Source organism: Micromys minutus (genome assembly GCF_963924665.1).
Source record: "Micromys minutus genome assembly, chromosome: 29".
In the NCBI taxonomy this organism is placed as follows: Eukaryota; Metazoa; Chordata; class Mammalia; order Rodentia; family Muridae; genus Micromys; species Micromys minutus.
In genome coordinates, this window is record NC_137964.1 from 18,553,521 (window position 1) to 18,570,757 (window position 17,237).

A 17,237-nucleotide genomic window follows, 5' to 3' on the forward strand; every position below is an offset into this window, starting at 1 on the left:
GCTACAGAAACAGCATGTCTAACATTTCAGGCAGGCCAGTATCTGGGAAAGATTAGCTGTTGTTGTTGTTGTTGTTGTTATTGTTGCTGGTGTTGTTGGGCTTTAAAAACTGGTTTATTTGTGTGTGTGTGTGTGTGTGTGTGTGTTGGGGAGTATATGCACATATGAGCACACAGAATCAAGGCAATTGGTTCCCCTGCAACCAGAGTGGCAGACAGTTGTGAGCCATCCAACATGGAGACTAGAAACCAAACTGAAGGTTCTTTACTAGAGCAGTACACCCTCTTAACCATGAAGACACCTCTCTGGCCCAGTGAATTTAGATTACAATGATGACCACGAGTCTAGGACTTAAGCAGAAATGAGAAGCTAGAGGAGGGAGAGGAAAAGTCAGACGTAGCAATGATTGGGATGGAGAGATAGAAGCCAAATCTAGAAATATTCCTAGGGAGCAGCTGCAGATATTGTATGATTCTCCCACAGGAAGGGAAGAATCCATAGTTGATAGGGGTGCTGAGCAGTCCTGTAGTTAGGTATTCGGGGACTAAACAAATCAGCTTGGTAACCAGGTCTGGTTTGAGCCCATTATCTAGGGACAGTGGTTTGTATGGGAGGGGTCAGAGGTCATTCTCAACTGTCAATCAGATGCTTTCTCACACAGAGTCTTCCACTTATTGAGAACTCACCAAGTAGGCTATGCTGGCATACCAGTAAGACCCCAAGGATCCATCTCTGTTTCTAAGCCTCGGGTGACTAACCCACCACCAGGACAAGATTTTTTTAAAAACATAGATTCTGGGGATCATATCTCATGATGATGTAGCAAACACCTTACTGAGTCATTTCCCCAGCCTCCAGCTTGTACCCTTTTACGCTACGATTGACTTGGTCTTGGATATTGCACAGATCTATCTGTATGGCAAACTAGACATGGTCATTGTCTTAAGAATTGAATGTGAATCCCCGTCCCATCATATGTTGGATGCTCAGTAACCTGTTGGTTGTGCTAGTTTAGGAGGTGCTAGAAACTTTGGGAGGTGGGATCCAGCTGGAAGAATTAGGTCCCTGGAGGGTTATGTCCTTGAGGGGACATTAGCTCTGGCCATTTCCTGCCTCGTGTAGGGACTACAAGCATGCACCAGTGCACCTGGGTCTTGATATGGTACTCAGGATGGAGCCCAAGATGTATGCATCTTAAGTCAGATCTCTAATAGAACCACATTTCCAGGCCCCCTTTTCAATAGTTTAAGTGTAGAAGCCCTGTCGCCTTTTCTTCAGAAAGAAGAGACGTAACAAGGCTGACTGGGGTCAACTGTGATGCTGAATCTGCTGAGATCCTCATTATTAACCTTGTGATTGTTTGCAGTCTACAGACTTGTAGAAAGGCCCAAAACAGTTCCTGAGGTCAAGGAGAAATTGTTGAATGGTTGCTGGAATAAATGAATGAGCTCATGTAGATATCAAACAGTAACTGGCCCTCTCTCCCCAACCTAAGGGAGACATTCTGGAATACAGATGGGCTCCTAGTGTGTAGTACAAGAAAGAAGCTGGGGACCACACTTCTCAGTTCTTGCAATCAGCCAATAGTATTGTTTTATAGCAATTCCCACCATGGACGGACATTTCTTAACAGGCAGGAGGGAAAGAAAACATACAAGGCTCAGAAAGTTGTTAAGGTTTACAAGATTCACAAGCCCTCCCTCCCCAGGGTTTTATATATAATCAGTAACAGTTGCTGGGGAGGGGAGCTTCTCTACTCAGTTGATCTACCTCTAAGTTCTGAAGAGAGCTCCAAGGATGCAGATGTTTTTGAGTTGTACCCATGCTAGAGTGAGTTTTCCAGTGACACATGGTGGCCTTTGAGTTGTCCATGCTCCTATAAGTAGCTCTTTATCCACATTCCTATAAATAACTCCAGTAAACTCACCAGCCTGCTAAGTTTGACTTTCATCTGTTATTGGTTCCCTTTCAATAGTCACTGCTCATGTATCCCCAGGAATGTTGAGCAGGAAGGCCATCCTCCAGTCCTGCATCCAAACCCTTTCCTTTCTACCTCTCCATCATTACAACACATCAAGTCCCAAGGCCAACTTCACACTACAATCATGTCAAGTTTACAGGAACTTGATACATGGAAGGTGAAGAATACAATGACGTTTCCAAAGTCATCAGCCGAGCCCCGTGGTGGGTGCCTGTAATTCAGGCACTCGAGGCTGAGGTAGGAAGATCAGGGTTTGAGGCCAGCTTGGGATACATAGTAAGAACCTGTCTCAGAAAAAAAAGAGAAGTTCTGGGTGGAGAAATAGATTGGCTGGTAAAATACTTGTCATACAAGCATGAGGACATGTGTTCCACCCCCAGAACCCTTATGAAAATTCAGGTGTGATAGATGTTAGCATTTTGTCTAGGCTCCGCCCCACAGTTACCTGGCAATAGCCAGGTGTGCCTGACTCACTATAAAAGGAGCTGCTTGACCCCTCCTCTCTTTCTTGCTGTCTTGCTTTTGCTCCTGCTTCTCCTTACCCTCTTTCGTCCTATCCCCCCCTTCTTTCTCCATGTATTCATGGCCAGCCTCTACTCCTCTATTCTCCCTCTCTCCTTCTCTCCCTCTTTCCCTCTCTCTCTCTCTCCCTCCCCCCCCACCTTTCTCTGCCTCTACTACCCTCTCAACTCTCAGAGGGAAGGGATGCTTCAACATGGAACAGCAGAGGCACCCTCTTCCCCTACACCATACCTTGCCTCCACAAAACATATCCCTGGTTTTCCTTATCATTTTATAAAACACAGTAGCAGGTACTTGTAAAATACCAGCACCTGAGAAGCAGAGGTCAGGAGATAGATCTCTGGGAAGCCCTGGGCAGCTATTGTATGGTGATTTTACAAGGCCATGAGAGACTATGAAGAGAGAGACAGAGATAAAGACAGAGAGATAGAGAAAGAGAGGGAGGGAGAGAGAGAGAGGGACAGAGGGGGTGTCAAAAGCAGACAGAGAAAGAAGGAAGGAGGGAATGTTGGCTTAGAACAACATCTGAGGTTACCTTTGGGCTTCTACATGTTCACAAACCCACACATACACCAAGGTTTTCGAGTTATAAATTACTATCTAAGAGGCTCTTGAACTGGATGCCAGGGACTCTGTGAGCTTCACAGACAGGCATAGAATACCCCATTTGGACCAGACCATCTAGAACACAACTTGCAGGCCATATCTTTCAGGAAGGAAGCTGTGGGTGCAGCTAGTTAAATCCATCATCTCCAATATCAAAATATGAATTCACTGCATAAGTGCTACAGGTCATACTTTTAGGACAGGCACCAAGCGATAGGTTTTTGTTGGTTTTTTTGTTTTTGTTCAATTGTTTGTTTGTTTGTTTAGAATTGTAGCTGATTTTATTTTACCCTTGACAATGTTGGCTAGAACTCCAGTAAGGAAAGAACATCAGAAAACAGATTTAATTAGGAAGATCAGCTCAGTGCTTAGTAAGACTTCTTGTCAATGATGTAGAGAGAAGTTCATTGTGTTTCCTCTAAGGTAGGAAGAGTTCAATGTCCAGAAAAAGCTAAGCCTATGATAGCAAACATCAGATCAGGAGTGGAAGCTCAGGCAGGAAAGATGGCTCAGCTAGTAAGTGCTTGCTTAGCAAGCATGGACCAGAGTTCAATTCCCAACAGTCACGTTATAATCTGAATAGGCGCATGCTTGTGACCCAAGTATTGGGGTAGACAGGAAGAGGTGGATCCTTGGGATTCTAGCTAGTTAGCCTAGCCTAACTGATAAGCCCCAATGAGAGACTCTGTCACAAAATAAGGTGGCCAGCTCCTGGGGGACAATACTTGAAGGTGACTTCTAGCCTCTACACACATGTGCACATATATGTATGCATATTTGCATGTACATGGGAACACACAGACACACACATATATCCAAATACCCTGGAAGCCTGATTAAAGGATCTCTACCCTTTCTGAGAGCTACCTCTACCATAGCTCCAGATAGCCCCTGCTACCTGACTTCACTGGTAGATAGGTTTCTCCCACACTTTAAAAGGACAATGTGGGGCCAGGCATGGTAATTCTAATCCTGGAGAGGCAAAGACAGGTAGACCCCTGTAGCTCACTGACCAACCATTTTAGCCTACTTGGTGTGCTCCAAGCCAGTGAGAGACTCTGCTTCAAAGAGGTGAATGGTGCCTAAGGCTGTCAACTGGCCACCATACATGTGTGCATACAAGAATGCATACACGCACATACAGAAAAGCTGAACGCCCTTACACATTCTGCACCACACTCTTTCACCCTTCATGTTGAGAGAGGCCAGTGTCAATCAAGTCAGGATGCTCAAGTGGTACTGCAGAAAAGCCCTGATGGTGGAGATCTGAGAGCAGGTTGCCAGCCAGGGCAGTGAGGCAGCCTAAAGTACATCCAGGAACCTCAGCCGAGCCCTTCTTGTGATCACAGCAGGCCTCTTGACAGCAATCCCTAGAGATCCAGAGCCAGAGCATCCAGCTGAGCTCTCTAATTCATGACTTACTGAAACCAGGAGACCTGCAGGGCTACTCCATTGTTGTCCTTGTCCACTCTGTGTTATGATGCCGTGAGGAGCACAGGCTGAATCTGAGGACCTCTGCTTCAGTGAGAACTGGACACCAGGCTCTGAGAAAACCCCGCCTGTCTCTTAGCATGGAATCTCCTGCTGCTAGCATCCCCTCCTGGGATACCCAAGTCTTGAGACCCCTTTCTGCTCCTCTTTCTTACGCTAGCTTCAACCACTGCCACTGATGGAAACGGATACGTCCATGCACATGTGTCACTTGCACATGTGCACACATGTCTCCGGCCCTCTCTTAACCTCTCCCCCTGCCCCCAGCCCCCTACCCTCTCCACCCCCACCATCCCAGCCACCCAAGCATGGAGGCTGTGAGTGTCTCTCCATGCAGGGATGGCTGTTGCTGGTGTTTCACACATGCTCTCAAGCTGCCTCTCACTGAGCAGGCAGTAGAGCGGAGGCAGAGTATGGCAACTGGGTACGAGGGATGCTCCTCTGCTTGTTTGCTTGTAGCTGTTCTGTGCTGGGTGGGAGGGGGGAGTAATTGCAGGAGAGGGAAGAAGCTGTATTCCAGAGTTCATTTAAGTATTACAAGATGGGGATGGGGTTGGGGGATGGGGTAGGGATGAGAATGAGGATGGGAATGGGAATGGGGAATGGGAATGGGGGATGGGGTAAGGATGAGGATGGGGATGGGAATGGGGGATGGGGTAGGGATGGGGTAGGGATGGGGATGGGGATGGGAATGGGGGATGGGGTAGGGATGGGGATGGGGGTGGGGGATGAGGATAGGGGATGGGGAATGGGGGATGGGGATGGGGGAATGGGAGATGGGGGAATGAGGGATGGGGAGATGGGTCAATTGGTAAAGTGCTCACCTTACAAGCAGGGGTTTCCTGAATTTGATACCCAGGACCTCCTCCCCATACACACACAAAACCTAAACCAACCAACCAAAACAACAACAACAATAAAGCCTAAATTTGTAATCTAAGCAACTGGGAAAACCTGAAATAGGAAGAGCCCAAAGGCTTGCTGACCAGTGAATTCCAGGCCAGCGAAGAGACCCTGCTACAAAAGCAAAGGTAGCTGGCTCCTGAAGAAGGGCGCGTATGTGTATACATGTGAATATTCGCGCACATGCAGTCACACAAAGTACATTTTTGAAAATAAACAACCTCAGATGCAATTTCCCCGCCCCTGGCTCACTTTGCTGTGCTCTGTCTTCTCACTCTGGGAGAGAGAGACCTACAGTGTAACCAACCCAGAGAGAGTCTGTGATCATGCTGATAGACGGAACTATGCTAAAGAGGGTCAGTGCTGTGTTAGAAAAACGCTGCCTGGCCATAGAGATGCCTTACGGTAAGGAATCTGGAGAACCAGGGCTACTATGTAAGACTAGGATATAATACCGATACTTCCTTCCTCTCAGTTGGCTTGGTGCCCTGAAGTATCTTCCTAGGCTAGGGTGGACAACAAAGGTGGAGCACAGGACAGAAAGGACTAATGGGAATTGTACGTAAAGTGCAGACAGTGGGGACAACTTGCCCCTTGAGGCTCAACCTGGACAGGGTGAAAAATGGCACTGTTGTTTGAATCCAAAATGACTCCTACAGGATTATAGTTTAAATTCTCTGATGGCTCTATTTTGGGACATTATGGGCTCTTGAGAAGACAAGTCATCAGAGTAAGATCCTTATGGGATATGATGCCTGACTCCTTCCTGGTTTTCTTTCTTCTTCCCATGTCCACTGTAAAATGAATGACCATCTCTCCTGTGTCACATTCTCCCATTGCCGTGATGGGACATGGTAAGTCCCATTGCCACGATGTGAACGTGGCCACTTGAATCCTCTGAAACCGTGAGCCAAAATCAGTCTTTCTCTAAATCGTCTCTGTCATCTATTTTTGTCATAGCCAAATGAAAAGTATTTATAGGCTCATTGGTTATCGGCTAGGTGAGCACCTGAGTAAGATTCAAGATGAGGAAAAGGTAATCACATGCTTATCTATCTTAGGAAAGTGTATTTACTATATATATATATATATATATATGTTCTAAGAAATCAAGGTTTAGAGCAGAGACTGAAGGAAAGGCCATCCAAAGACTGTCCCACTTGGGGATCTATCCCATATATAGCCACCAAACCCAGACAATACTGCAGTTGCCAAGAACTGCATGCTGACAGGAGCCTGATATAGCTGTCTCCTGAGAGGCTCTGCTAGAGCCTGACAAATACAGAAGCAGATGCTCACAGCCAACCACTGGACTGAGAACAGGGTCCCCAGTGGAGGAGTTAGAGAAAGGACTGAAGGAGCTGAAGGGGTTTTCAACCCCATAAGAACAACAATATCAACCAACCAGAGTTCCCAGGGACTAAACCACCATCCAAAGGATACACATTGACGGACCAATGGCTCCTGCTGACTATGTAGCAGAGGATGGTCTTATTGGACATCAATGGGAGGAGAAGCCTTTGGTCCTGCCAAGGCTTGATGCCCAAGTATAGGGGGATGTCAGGGCAGGGAGGCAGGAGAGTGTGAGTAGGTGGGTGGGGGAGAACCCTCATAGAAGCAGGGGGAGGGGGCATGGCATAGGGAGTTTCTGGAAGGGAAACTGAGAAAGGAGATAACATTTGAAATATCAATATAAAAATATTCAATAAAAAAATCAAGGGAATACTATGTTTTGATGGTGTTTGCAATGGTTTAATTTATTTTTTCCTGGCTTTTATTTGTTTCTATTTGCTACTATGTTGGTTTCATTTTTGCTTTTATGAGATTGGGTCTCACCCTGCAACCTTTGTACCCCAGGGCAGCTTCAAACTCAGAGCAATCCTCCTGTTTCAGTCTCCAAAGTACCAAGATCACAGGTATGCATTACTCTGGCCAGCTTCCACCGTGTTCTAGATGCCTAAAATGAAATTGACAAAGTATCTGGCTCCTGTTTTAAAAACAAAGATTAATGACCCATTCCCTTAATTCCATACCCATAAAATAATAGTCACACTTTAAAATAGATGTAAAATAAAAATGATTTAGTGGCACTCTAATAATTATAATGTGGGCATCAGTAATCTCCAACAAGGATTCACAAGGCAGAACTGGCTGCAAGTTGATAGCATTGGACACAGATCCTTAGACAAAGCAAACATGTCAGATAAAGTGCAGGACTATCAAGATCTAACACAAGCTACCATCTACTGCACCAGTGGGGAAGCTCTGCTACTGAGACCAAGCTTACCTGTATGAGTACATACGTACACACAGAGAGAGGGGGGTGGGGAGAGAGAGAGAGAGAGAGAGAGAGAGAGAGAGAGAGAGAGAGAGAGAGGGAGAGACTTTCTGTCTCTCTTCTCCTCTCTGTACCTCTTCTTCTTCTGTCCTCTCTCCCTTTCTTCTCTCTCCCCTTTTCTCTCTCATATCATCAAAACTGCCATGCTGTGATGGCTTCTGAACTGTGAATCACTTTCCCAGAAGAAGCTTAGTAAGCACCCTGAGTAATCAGGGACTACAGTAACCACATGGCCTATGATAGACACACATAAGGGGACCAATTCCTGTCACTAAGAGGACAGATACATCTGATAGGAAGTATGTCCTACAGAACCCTCAGTACTGCATGGCTTAGGACCATTAGCCCCCCCCCCCTCCCAAAAACTCTAAGCCAGAAGTTCTTAACCTATGGGATTATGACCACTTTGGGAGGTCACATATTAGATATACTAAATATCAGCTATTTATATTACAATTTGAAACAGTTACAAAATTACAGTCAGAAAGTAGAAGGGAAACAATTTTATGTCTGGGTGTCACCACAGCATTAGGAACAATGTTACAGGGTCATTAGAAAGCCTTTCTAGTTAGCATTGGGAAAGTTAAGAACCTGTGCTCTAAGAAGAGACTTCTACTCTGTATCACAGAACTGAATTCTTTTCAGAACCTCTCTGATGCCTATTTGCCTATAGTGTTAATAATTTCCCCAATAAACCTCTTACCCAAAAGGACAAACTGCTTCATTGTTTCTCTGGAGCCCGTACACTGAGAAAATTTATGAGTTTAGCTTAAAGTAAGAACTATGATAAGAAATACCAATGTCCCCTTTTCAAGGTCTTCAGGAGAAAGCCCTTCATGAGTCAGATGTGAAAGAATTTCACCTCCACAAATGTAAACTCTGTTCCAAAGAAAAGACGTGAGGAGACAGCTCAATTCTCTAAACCCTAACAGAACATAGCATACAGTTCAACTGAGATATCCAATTCAAAGAACACCCATCACCTCAGTTCAGGAGGGTTCATTACAGTCTGAAGAAACACCCAAGACTTCCTAGTCAAAGTTAGTTGATTCCAGAAAACATGATACTGCCAGACTTAATCTTATGTGAAAAATCTCACTTACCTGCCAGAAGATACTGTCTATCGTATTTCCAAGAAAACCATCCCGACCTTCTGATGATACCAGCTTGGGCCCAAGAATCGTCATGAATTCATCAAAATCTACCTGCCCATCTCCTAGAAGTTGAAAGAGAGAGAGAGAGATGAGTGAAAATTACCATAAACATGATCAACAGCCCCTGATGCAGTTAGTAACTCTGTCTTTTTTCTCTTTAGCATTACCTAAATAAAATGAAAAGATCTGATGATGTAATTAAGAATTGTTTAACATTGTTCATTTCCCCCCCCTAGTACTAGGGACTAAACCCAAGTGCCCAAGCATCATAGGCAGGTGCTCTACCACTGAGCCACGCCCCCAGCCCCTCCCTGGGGGATTCTAGGCAGGTTCTCTGCCACTGAGCCACGCCCCCAGCCCCTCCCTGGGGGATTCTAGGCAGGTTCTCTGCCACTGAGCCAGGACCCCAGCCCCTCACTGGGGGATTCTAGGCAGGTGCTCTACCACTGAGCCACGCCCCCAGCCCCTCACTGGGGGATTCTAGGCAGGTGCTCTACCACTGAGCCATGCCCCCAGTCCCTCACTGGGGGATTCTAGGCAGGGGCTCTACCACTGAGCCATAACCTCAACTTTTCAAAGGAGAATCTTGGGTAGACATGTCTGCTTCTGCTGGTGCTGTTCTGTCTGTTGTTCAATTGAATTAAGCTTCTTTGGAAGAGGAAATAAGTGAGAAAATGTCCACAGAAGATACACCTCTAGTCAAGTCTGTGAGGCACTTTCTTGAATGATTTGTGGGCACAGTGCCAGCTACTTCTAGGAAAGTAGAATGATCCTGGATGGTGTTAGAAAACAAGCTGAGCAAGCCATGAGGAACAAGCCAGTAAGTAGCATTCCTCCATGACCTCTGCTTCAGTACCTACCTCTAGGTTCAGGTTTTTGCCCCACTTCCCTTCATGATGAGCTATGATGTGGACAAATAAGCTGAAATAACCCCCACAGATTTTTTTGGTCATAGTGTTTTATCACAGTGATAGATACCCTAAGACAGTATTCTATGCTAAACCAAGTGCCCAGTGCCTCACTGGCATATGCTAAGTATATAACTTACCTTTGAGCCATATCCTGGCCTCTCACTGGAGGATACTAAATAAACATTCTGCAGCTGAGCCATACCCCAACCTCAGCCCCTTACCTGAGGATTCTATGCAAGTGTTCTGTCATTGAGAAATATTCCCAGCCCTCTGTTTACTTTTGGTTTAGAGACAGGATCTCACTAACTTGCCCAGACTGGCTTTGATCTCACCTTGTAGTTTAGGATGGCCTTTAACTTGCAGTCCTTCTGTCTTAGCCTCATGAATAACTGAGATGATAACCTTTCCCTACCAAGGTCCACTTTGTTTTAGAAAATTAAACTATCGCAATGAAGTGACAATAATTAGTAAATCTAATATTATACATTTCTGCACCTCTCATTAAAAGCAATCTGTCAGACTTTGTTGTTGATTTCTCAGGCCAGCCCCAGACTTGCATTGGAGCTAAGAATGACATTTACTTCTGATCTTTGCACCTCTACTTTCCAAGTGTTAGGACTGCATGGGTGTGCCATCATGCTCAGTTTATTCAGTGCTGGGGATGGACACAGGGTTTTGTACATGCTACATAAGAACTCTATTGACCAAGGCACTTTCCCAACCCTACCATGGGTCTTGACTATATCATTTCCTCTTATTCCTAATTCAATATTGTGTTGCTTTATTCATGCATACAAAGTGTATGGGTGTGTGGACCTGTATACACATGTGCAAGCATGTGTGCATGCACACATGTGTGTGCGTGCACACACACACTCATACACACATGCACACTAGCTTAGCTGTATAGCATCTAAGCTTTTATAAGTATGCTTTTTGACAGTCACAGCAGGATCAAGTTCCTTATGAGATATCTCTCAGTGCCCTTCCCCATCATTAAGCAATTCATGACTGTATTCTAAATGCCCACCCAGCATCTCCTCTTTAGCATGACCACATCTCCCATCTGCTGCTCCTCTGTACCTCAAATTTTCTGACAGAAATCACAACTTCATCCTTACACCCACACATAAACAGTCATTATGTCTAAAAAATTTTAACCCCTTAAATACTTACTGAAATTTTCTCTGTCATTTCTCCAGTAGATGATTCCCTCTCTAACAAGCTTGGTGGAACAGTGCTTCCAAGAATCAATACTCGTATTTGAGAGTATGGCACCACACTGCTACCTCCATACCATCTTCCATATAGTTTGAGATTACTTACTCCCAAAGCAAATACAGCACTGCTCTACAAACTTCAGTGATATTTTGACCTCAAGCTAAGAAAAACACCTCAGTATATTTTCCAAGCCTGCCTCTTTCTCTCGTAGCCTTATTATCCCCACCATTGCATAAAAAGCAATGTGTTGTTTTCACCTCTCAGGTTTTATGTGCCTGCTGCTATGCCCCCTGAGGGATGTCTTTACCCACCGTCTTTCTGGCAAATGCCACCTTGTTCTCAGAAGAAGAGCTACAATGCTGTTATTGTTATTGCTTCCTGATTATACTTTATCTCATCATAAAGTCTGTCATTTTCTTTCTTGTCAGCATTTATGTAGCTGTTTGCTCAGAACTGAAACATTCCCCATTAGAAAGAAGAGGGAGATCACAAGACTCAGAAAGCTCAGGAAACTCATAAGTCCCAGAAAGTTCAGGAAACTTACAAGATTCACAAGACCCCTCTCCAGTGGGTTTTTCAGTGACTTGTCTGCCTTCAAGGAACCTATGACACTATATATAATCCTTTTGGTGTACTTTTGTTTAGTAACTCCTGTAAACTCATTGGTTCAACAAGCCAGGCCTTGGTAGAATCATTCCTTTGCTCTGTTATTGGAACCTAGGCATAGAAAGGCATAGAAAGCCCCTAGAACTCACAAGATTTAAAATGTCCCTTTCAGTGTTACATAAATAGCCACTATGTGGGGCAGGGCATGTCTCCAACCTGTTAACCAAGTGCAGGGAGCTCTGAGATGAAGCTTTGCTGAGTCATCACCCATGCTGGGCAGACTTTTGGTGATACAGATGCCTGTGAGTCACCCATACTCCTGTAAGCAATCCCAATAAACTCACTGGTTTACAAAAGTAGACCACTGTGGAGCCATTTCTTTGGTTTGTCATCTGTGCTCTATTTGGGGGTAAATAGACATTTGTTCATGTCTCATCAGGAAGAGTACCCCAAGAAGGCTTGCGGCACCTATATGTACTGATTGACAGAATAGGTATTTAGAATGTGCTTGGAGAATGAATAAGCGATGTCCATTGATTGTTCAGTTAAGCATCAATTGATTTTTGTGGGGGTTTTGTTTTGTCTTCATGCTAGAGTTGGTGCTAACCAAAAGGTGTTTGTCAAGTCAACTACACAGTCCAAAATGAATCCTCGGGGCATTCAGTGACTCTCAACAAGTCATCAACATGGCATTAGGAACCCTTACAACCATTTCAACTGGCAACACAACCAATAGCTTTCCACCTCTTTACCTTAGCTCCAGCCAGTAAACATACACACTGTAGTGTGCAAGAATGCAGACCCAGAAATGAATCTATGTTCAGAGTGTCTGTGCTTCCAAGGAGCACTTATTCAAAACCCTTTGCCCAGTGGCCAAGTAGATGTCATCATCGGGATGCCAATAACTCAGTACAAACTGTCCAGGAACACACTGCCTCATAGAAGAAACTCCTGGCATGATCAGAGAGGTGTGGCAATCTGGTGGAAAAGGGAAGATTAATCTACCAAATGAGGTGAAACAGTCAATGAAATGCTGAGTAGGAATCAATTTTCCTTTCTTCATTTGACAAGATAAAGGGAGCTGGAATTTCACCCTCGCTGGTATGCTAAGAATGAATGTACAAACAATGAATTCACACTGGCTTTCCAGATTAGCAAGTTCTTCAAAATAGAAAACTCTCCAGTTTCATACTGGCAGAGACACAGAAATGATGCCTTCCAGTGCATTTCTGGTGTATTTGTTCCTAGGTATAAATAGGAAGTTATCTATCAAGATAGAAAGGGAAAGGAAGAAGAAAAGGGAGGAGAAAGAACAGGAAGCTGAGGTAGAGAAGGAAAGAGGAGGAGGATGGAGGAAGTAAGATTGAAAAGGAAGAGAGGAAGGAGAGGAGAAATGAAAATGAAGAAGAGAAGGAGGGAGAAAAAACATGAAAAGGGAGCTGGTGTGGGGTAGAAAGAAGGAAAAAGAGAGGAAGGAAGAAGATTAAGTGGGAAGAAAAACAAGATGGAAGAGAAAGAGGATTATCAAACACCGGATTCCCTGCATTCCCTAAACATGAACTGCAGACCCAGCTCACGGTCACCCTCCTGACTAACCTGTGATGAGCTTTTGTGAAAGTTTTGATTTCTTTAAAAAACTCAGTTGATGAATAAATAAATTCAGGCCTTTGATCATGCAGGTCAGGGCAGGGGGTAGGGAGAAGCCTTATCTAAGACAGCTAGTAGAAATGTAGGGCTTGATGTCACCATTAAAAATTAATCGAACAAGAACAAGACATGGGATAGTGAAGAAACACTGTTTCAATGGATAATAATTGTTTAGATTGCCTTAATCATTTTGAATTGTTTTGGCTATCAAAATGTGTGTGGTTATAAGTTTGGTGGTTATGATATCACACATCCTCTGGGAGAGGCGTTAGAATAGAGCCAGTTTGAAGAGAAAAAAAAAAACTGCTAATTTGAGTCAATCTATACCTTTGATGATTTCAGGTTACTGGACCAAGGATGTGCTATTTTGGGAGACACGCTCTGTATTTGTGTTAATAAGAAAGAAGATAAGGCTTTGGACCCCTTCCAGACTGATATGGATCTGATTTCACTGGAGAAGACCCCCTGAAGATCTTGGCTACAGAAAAGTTAGAACAAATCAAACAGGACAGGTAATATTTAGATCATTCTCACATCTCTAACAGAGCTGAAGGCTAGTTATAGTCTCATAATCAAATTTAACTTGTTTATCATTAAGGATGATGATGTAGATTTGAAAGGATGATTTTCAGATGGTAATGCAGGTTAAAATAAAAACATAATTCAGGTATAGAATTGTAAACTCTTTTAAGTTCAAATAGATGTTAAAGAAATATGTGTAAACTGACAAACTTGATTGACTGGACATTGTTAGTATATAATATACCTTATAGTTTATATGACCGTTTTAATTGTATTCAATGTACATCTGAGAGAAAAGGACTTTTTGATGGACAGAAAGGAAAATGTAGATTTTATTCAATGCTTATACTATGCTAATTGGGTTCCCAAAAATTGCACAAGAATCCCACATTTAAGATGCTGTGGCTCCCTGACCCTAAGTTGGTTCTGATTTGTAAATAGTTACCAGGGGCCAACAGCTGAGCAGGGAGATGGAGATGGGACCTTAGGATTCTCGGGAAAAGGGAACTGGAGAAGAAGAATCACTATGCCAGGGGAGAAATAAGATGCAGGCTTGAAAGCTGCAGAAAATAGAGTACCAATCATGTAAGAGCTGAGAAAGAGTGGCCCCAGGGCAGCCCCTCCCAATCAGTTCTCAGGTAGCAAGAATGGAATATAGATCTTAGAAAGTAATAGCTCAAGAGTATCAGAGGGGAAGTATTTGCAATGTGAAAGTTTGGGAATGGCCCAACCATTGAGCTGATTGATACATATAGGGCTGATTAAATATAGGGCTCCTGCATGTGTGCTTGAGTGTCTGCATACGTGCATGTGTGTGTGTGTGTGTGCGCGCGCGTGCGTGCGCGCACGAATGTGTGTCTTTCATTCGAATACTCAAAATATTGGGGCAGGTGGTAAGGAATTTGTGCCACCACCACCTGGTAGATTAGAGCGAATTAATCTCCTATTGCTACAATGTTATATGAATATGTTTTTTATTGTTGTTGTTTAAATCCCAGGTATCCACAGCAGCTAAGTATGATTTGTCTCATATTCTGGCAGAGGAGTTATTCTACCAGCTGAAGAGGTTTACATTTGTAATTCAGGGAACTCCAGAGAAGGTATAAAAATTCTAGAACCCTGAGAGGAGGGAAGCTGCCTGTTCCCCTGCTGCTGGTGGTCACTGTTGCTGTGATTTGTCAAGTAGTTATGAGCAAAGAAATGAGAAGAAGAAACTGGATATCCTGATGATAAAGATTAGACTTGCCCCAAGGATCTTGATGCCCCTAATCAGCAGAAAGTAGTCTAGCAAGATTGACACTCCCCCTTTCCCTCTAACCCTTTCTCTCTCCTACCTAGTGTTGGGAAGTTGGAAGGAATTGGGGTACAGAAAAGTGGTAGGTATAAAAACCCAATAAAAGCCAAAAATTAAATAAATAAATCTTTAAAAACAAAACATAAAAAAAATAAACAAAGAAAAGAGGGATGAACAGATGGCTCAGTGGTTAAGAGTATTGACTGCTCTTCCAGAGGTTCTGAGTTCGATTCCCAGCAACCACATGGTGGCTCACAACCATCTGTGATGGGATCTGATGCCCTCTTCTGGTGTGTCTGAAGACAGCTAGAGTGTACTTATACATAATAAATAAATATTTTTTAAAGCCAAAAATTATGGTCACAAGCTCTAATTATCATAAAGTCTTTGCGCTTTTGTTCGAAGGCATGGGTCTGTTTGTGTGCAGACCTTATGAGATCTTAACTAAAATGTGTCCAACAAGCTGGACACTCACAGTCCTGCTCAAGGTCTAGAGGGTACCATGTTCTTCTTCTTGGAAGACTAGCAAGGGAGCTTTGCCCATGCTTCTCAGCCTGAGAAAATTAAAACTATGTTTGAAAAAAAGGCTACCTTCCAACTAAGAGAGGAGGGACCACCTACTTATCTATCCCCTGCAGAGGCCCAGAGGAGCAAAGCATTGTGCACTTCAAGGATCCTCAGGAGTTCTGGTCCCACTTATTGTAGCACCAGGCAGTGCTCACAGGTAGATGCTACTTTTGGCAAAAGGCACCATCAGATCAAGAACTGACCAGCAGACCCAATGCTTCTAAAATCTACCTTGGTCCTGGAAAAAAAAAAAAACAAGCAGCCCAGTTACCAATTACAAACTGTGGTCTGGCTGCAGGAACTGAAGAGACGGCTTAGTAATTAAAGAGCGTGCCTTGCAAGCAGGAGGAATCATGTGTGGGTCTCCAGCAAACATGGCAACCTCCCTGTAGTTCTATCCTGGGAAGGTAAAGACAGGCAATCCTCTAAGCAACCCATCTATCAAGACTAGCCATATTGGATGAGTTCTGAGTTTGACTGAGACATCCTGCCTCAGTAAATGAGATGAAAAAGGAGACTGAAAATCAATTGAAACATCAACCTTGGACCTCTATATGAATGAACATAGAGGTATATGTGCACTCTCAGATATGCTAGAACATGTGCACATGTGTGCACAGACACACACATACACATATACACATATACACACACAGTATGTAAATCATTGATTCATGGACTGGGAAGATGACTCGGCGGTTAAGGGTATTGGTTTTCTTCCAGAAGACTTGAATTGAGCTGGCAGCACCAAAACTGGGTAGCTTACAGCTACCTGTAACTCAGCTCCAGGGGATCTGACGCCCTCTTCTGGACTCTGAGAGCATCTGCATGCACATGCACAATCACACAGAGACACACAAATGCACATACTTGAAAAAAAAGTCTTTGAAGTGAATTAATAGCTCGTATCTCTGTAGGTCTCACTTAACCATTTTAAAGAGAAACAGGAGATAGTTGTTTGACATTTTCTAGAAGTCTGGTATATGAGTATTATATAAATTTATTTCAACTCCAACGCTATGAAGAATGCTTCCAATTCACGTCATACCTGTGGTAAACATTAGGCAAGAAGGAGTTAAAGGTAGTGAGTGGAAAATGCCAGAGAGCTAGCACACAGCAGAGCAAGGGCTGAACTCAGAACCAAATATTAACCCTGCAGTAGACCATCCCCTTCTGCATCAGAGAGACCCCAGCACACAGCCTTGATAAGGCTCAAATTTCTTTCCAAAGTCTGCAAGTTACAATGCATTTTCCTCTCTTAGCCCTGTAGAAAGGATTTAATAGGTAATTCGGAAAGGTGACCTTTGGGAATTTTAAAGTAAATGACTACTGTCTAAAAGCCACATGTTCCTCAGATTGCTACTGTGCCTGCAGTGAGAATCCTTAGTCGTCCTCACAGATGGTCAGTTCCCAGAAGAGCCAGGGTGTTCACATACAACCCAGCACACAACTTAAGTTTCTCCCACTCCCAAGA

At 43.8% G+C, this 17,237-nt stretch overlaps 1 protein-coding gene across 1 annotated transcript in view; it reads right to left on the bottom strand.

Annotated features, from left to right (window-relative positions):
- CALN1 (calneuron 1) overlaps positions 1-17,237 on the bottom strand; it is a gene marked incomplete at both ends in the record, with an annotated part of 419,834 nt that overhangs the window by 168,528 nt on the left and 234,069 nt on the right. The window contains one exon of the mRNA XM_080940491.1: positions 8,945-9,057. Within this exon, the coding sequence (XP_080796617.1) occupies positions 8,945-9,057 (113 nt within the window). The remainder of the gene's footprint in view (positions 1-8,944; positions 9,058-17,237) is intronic.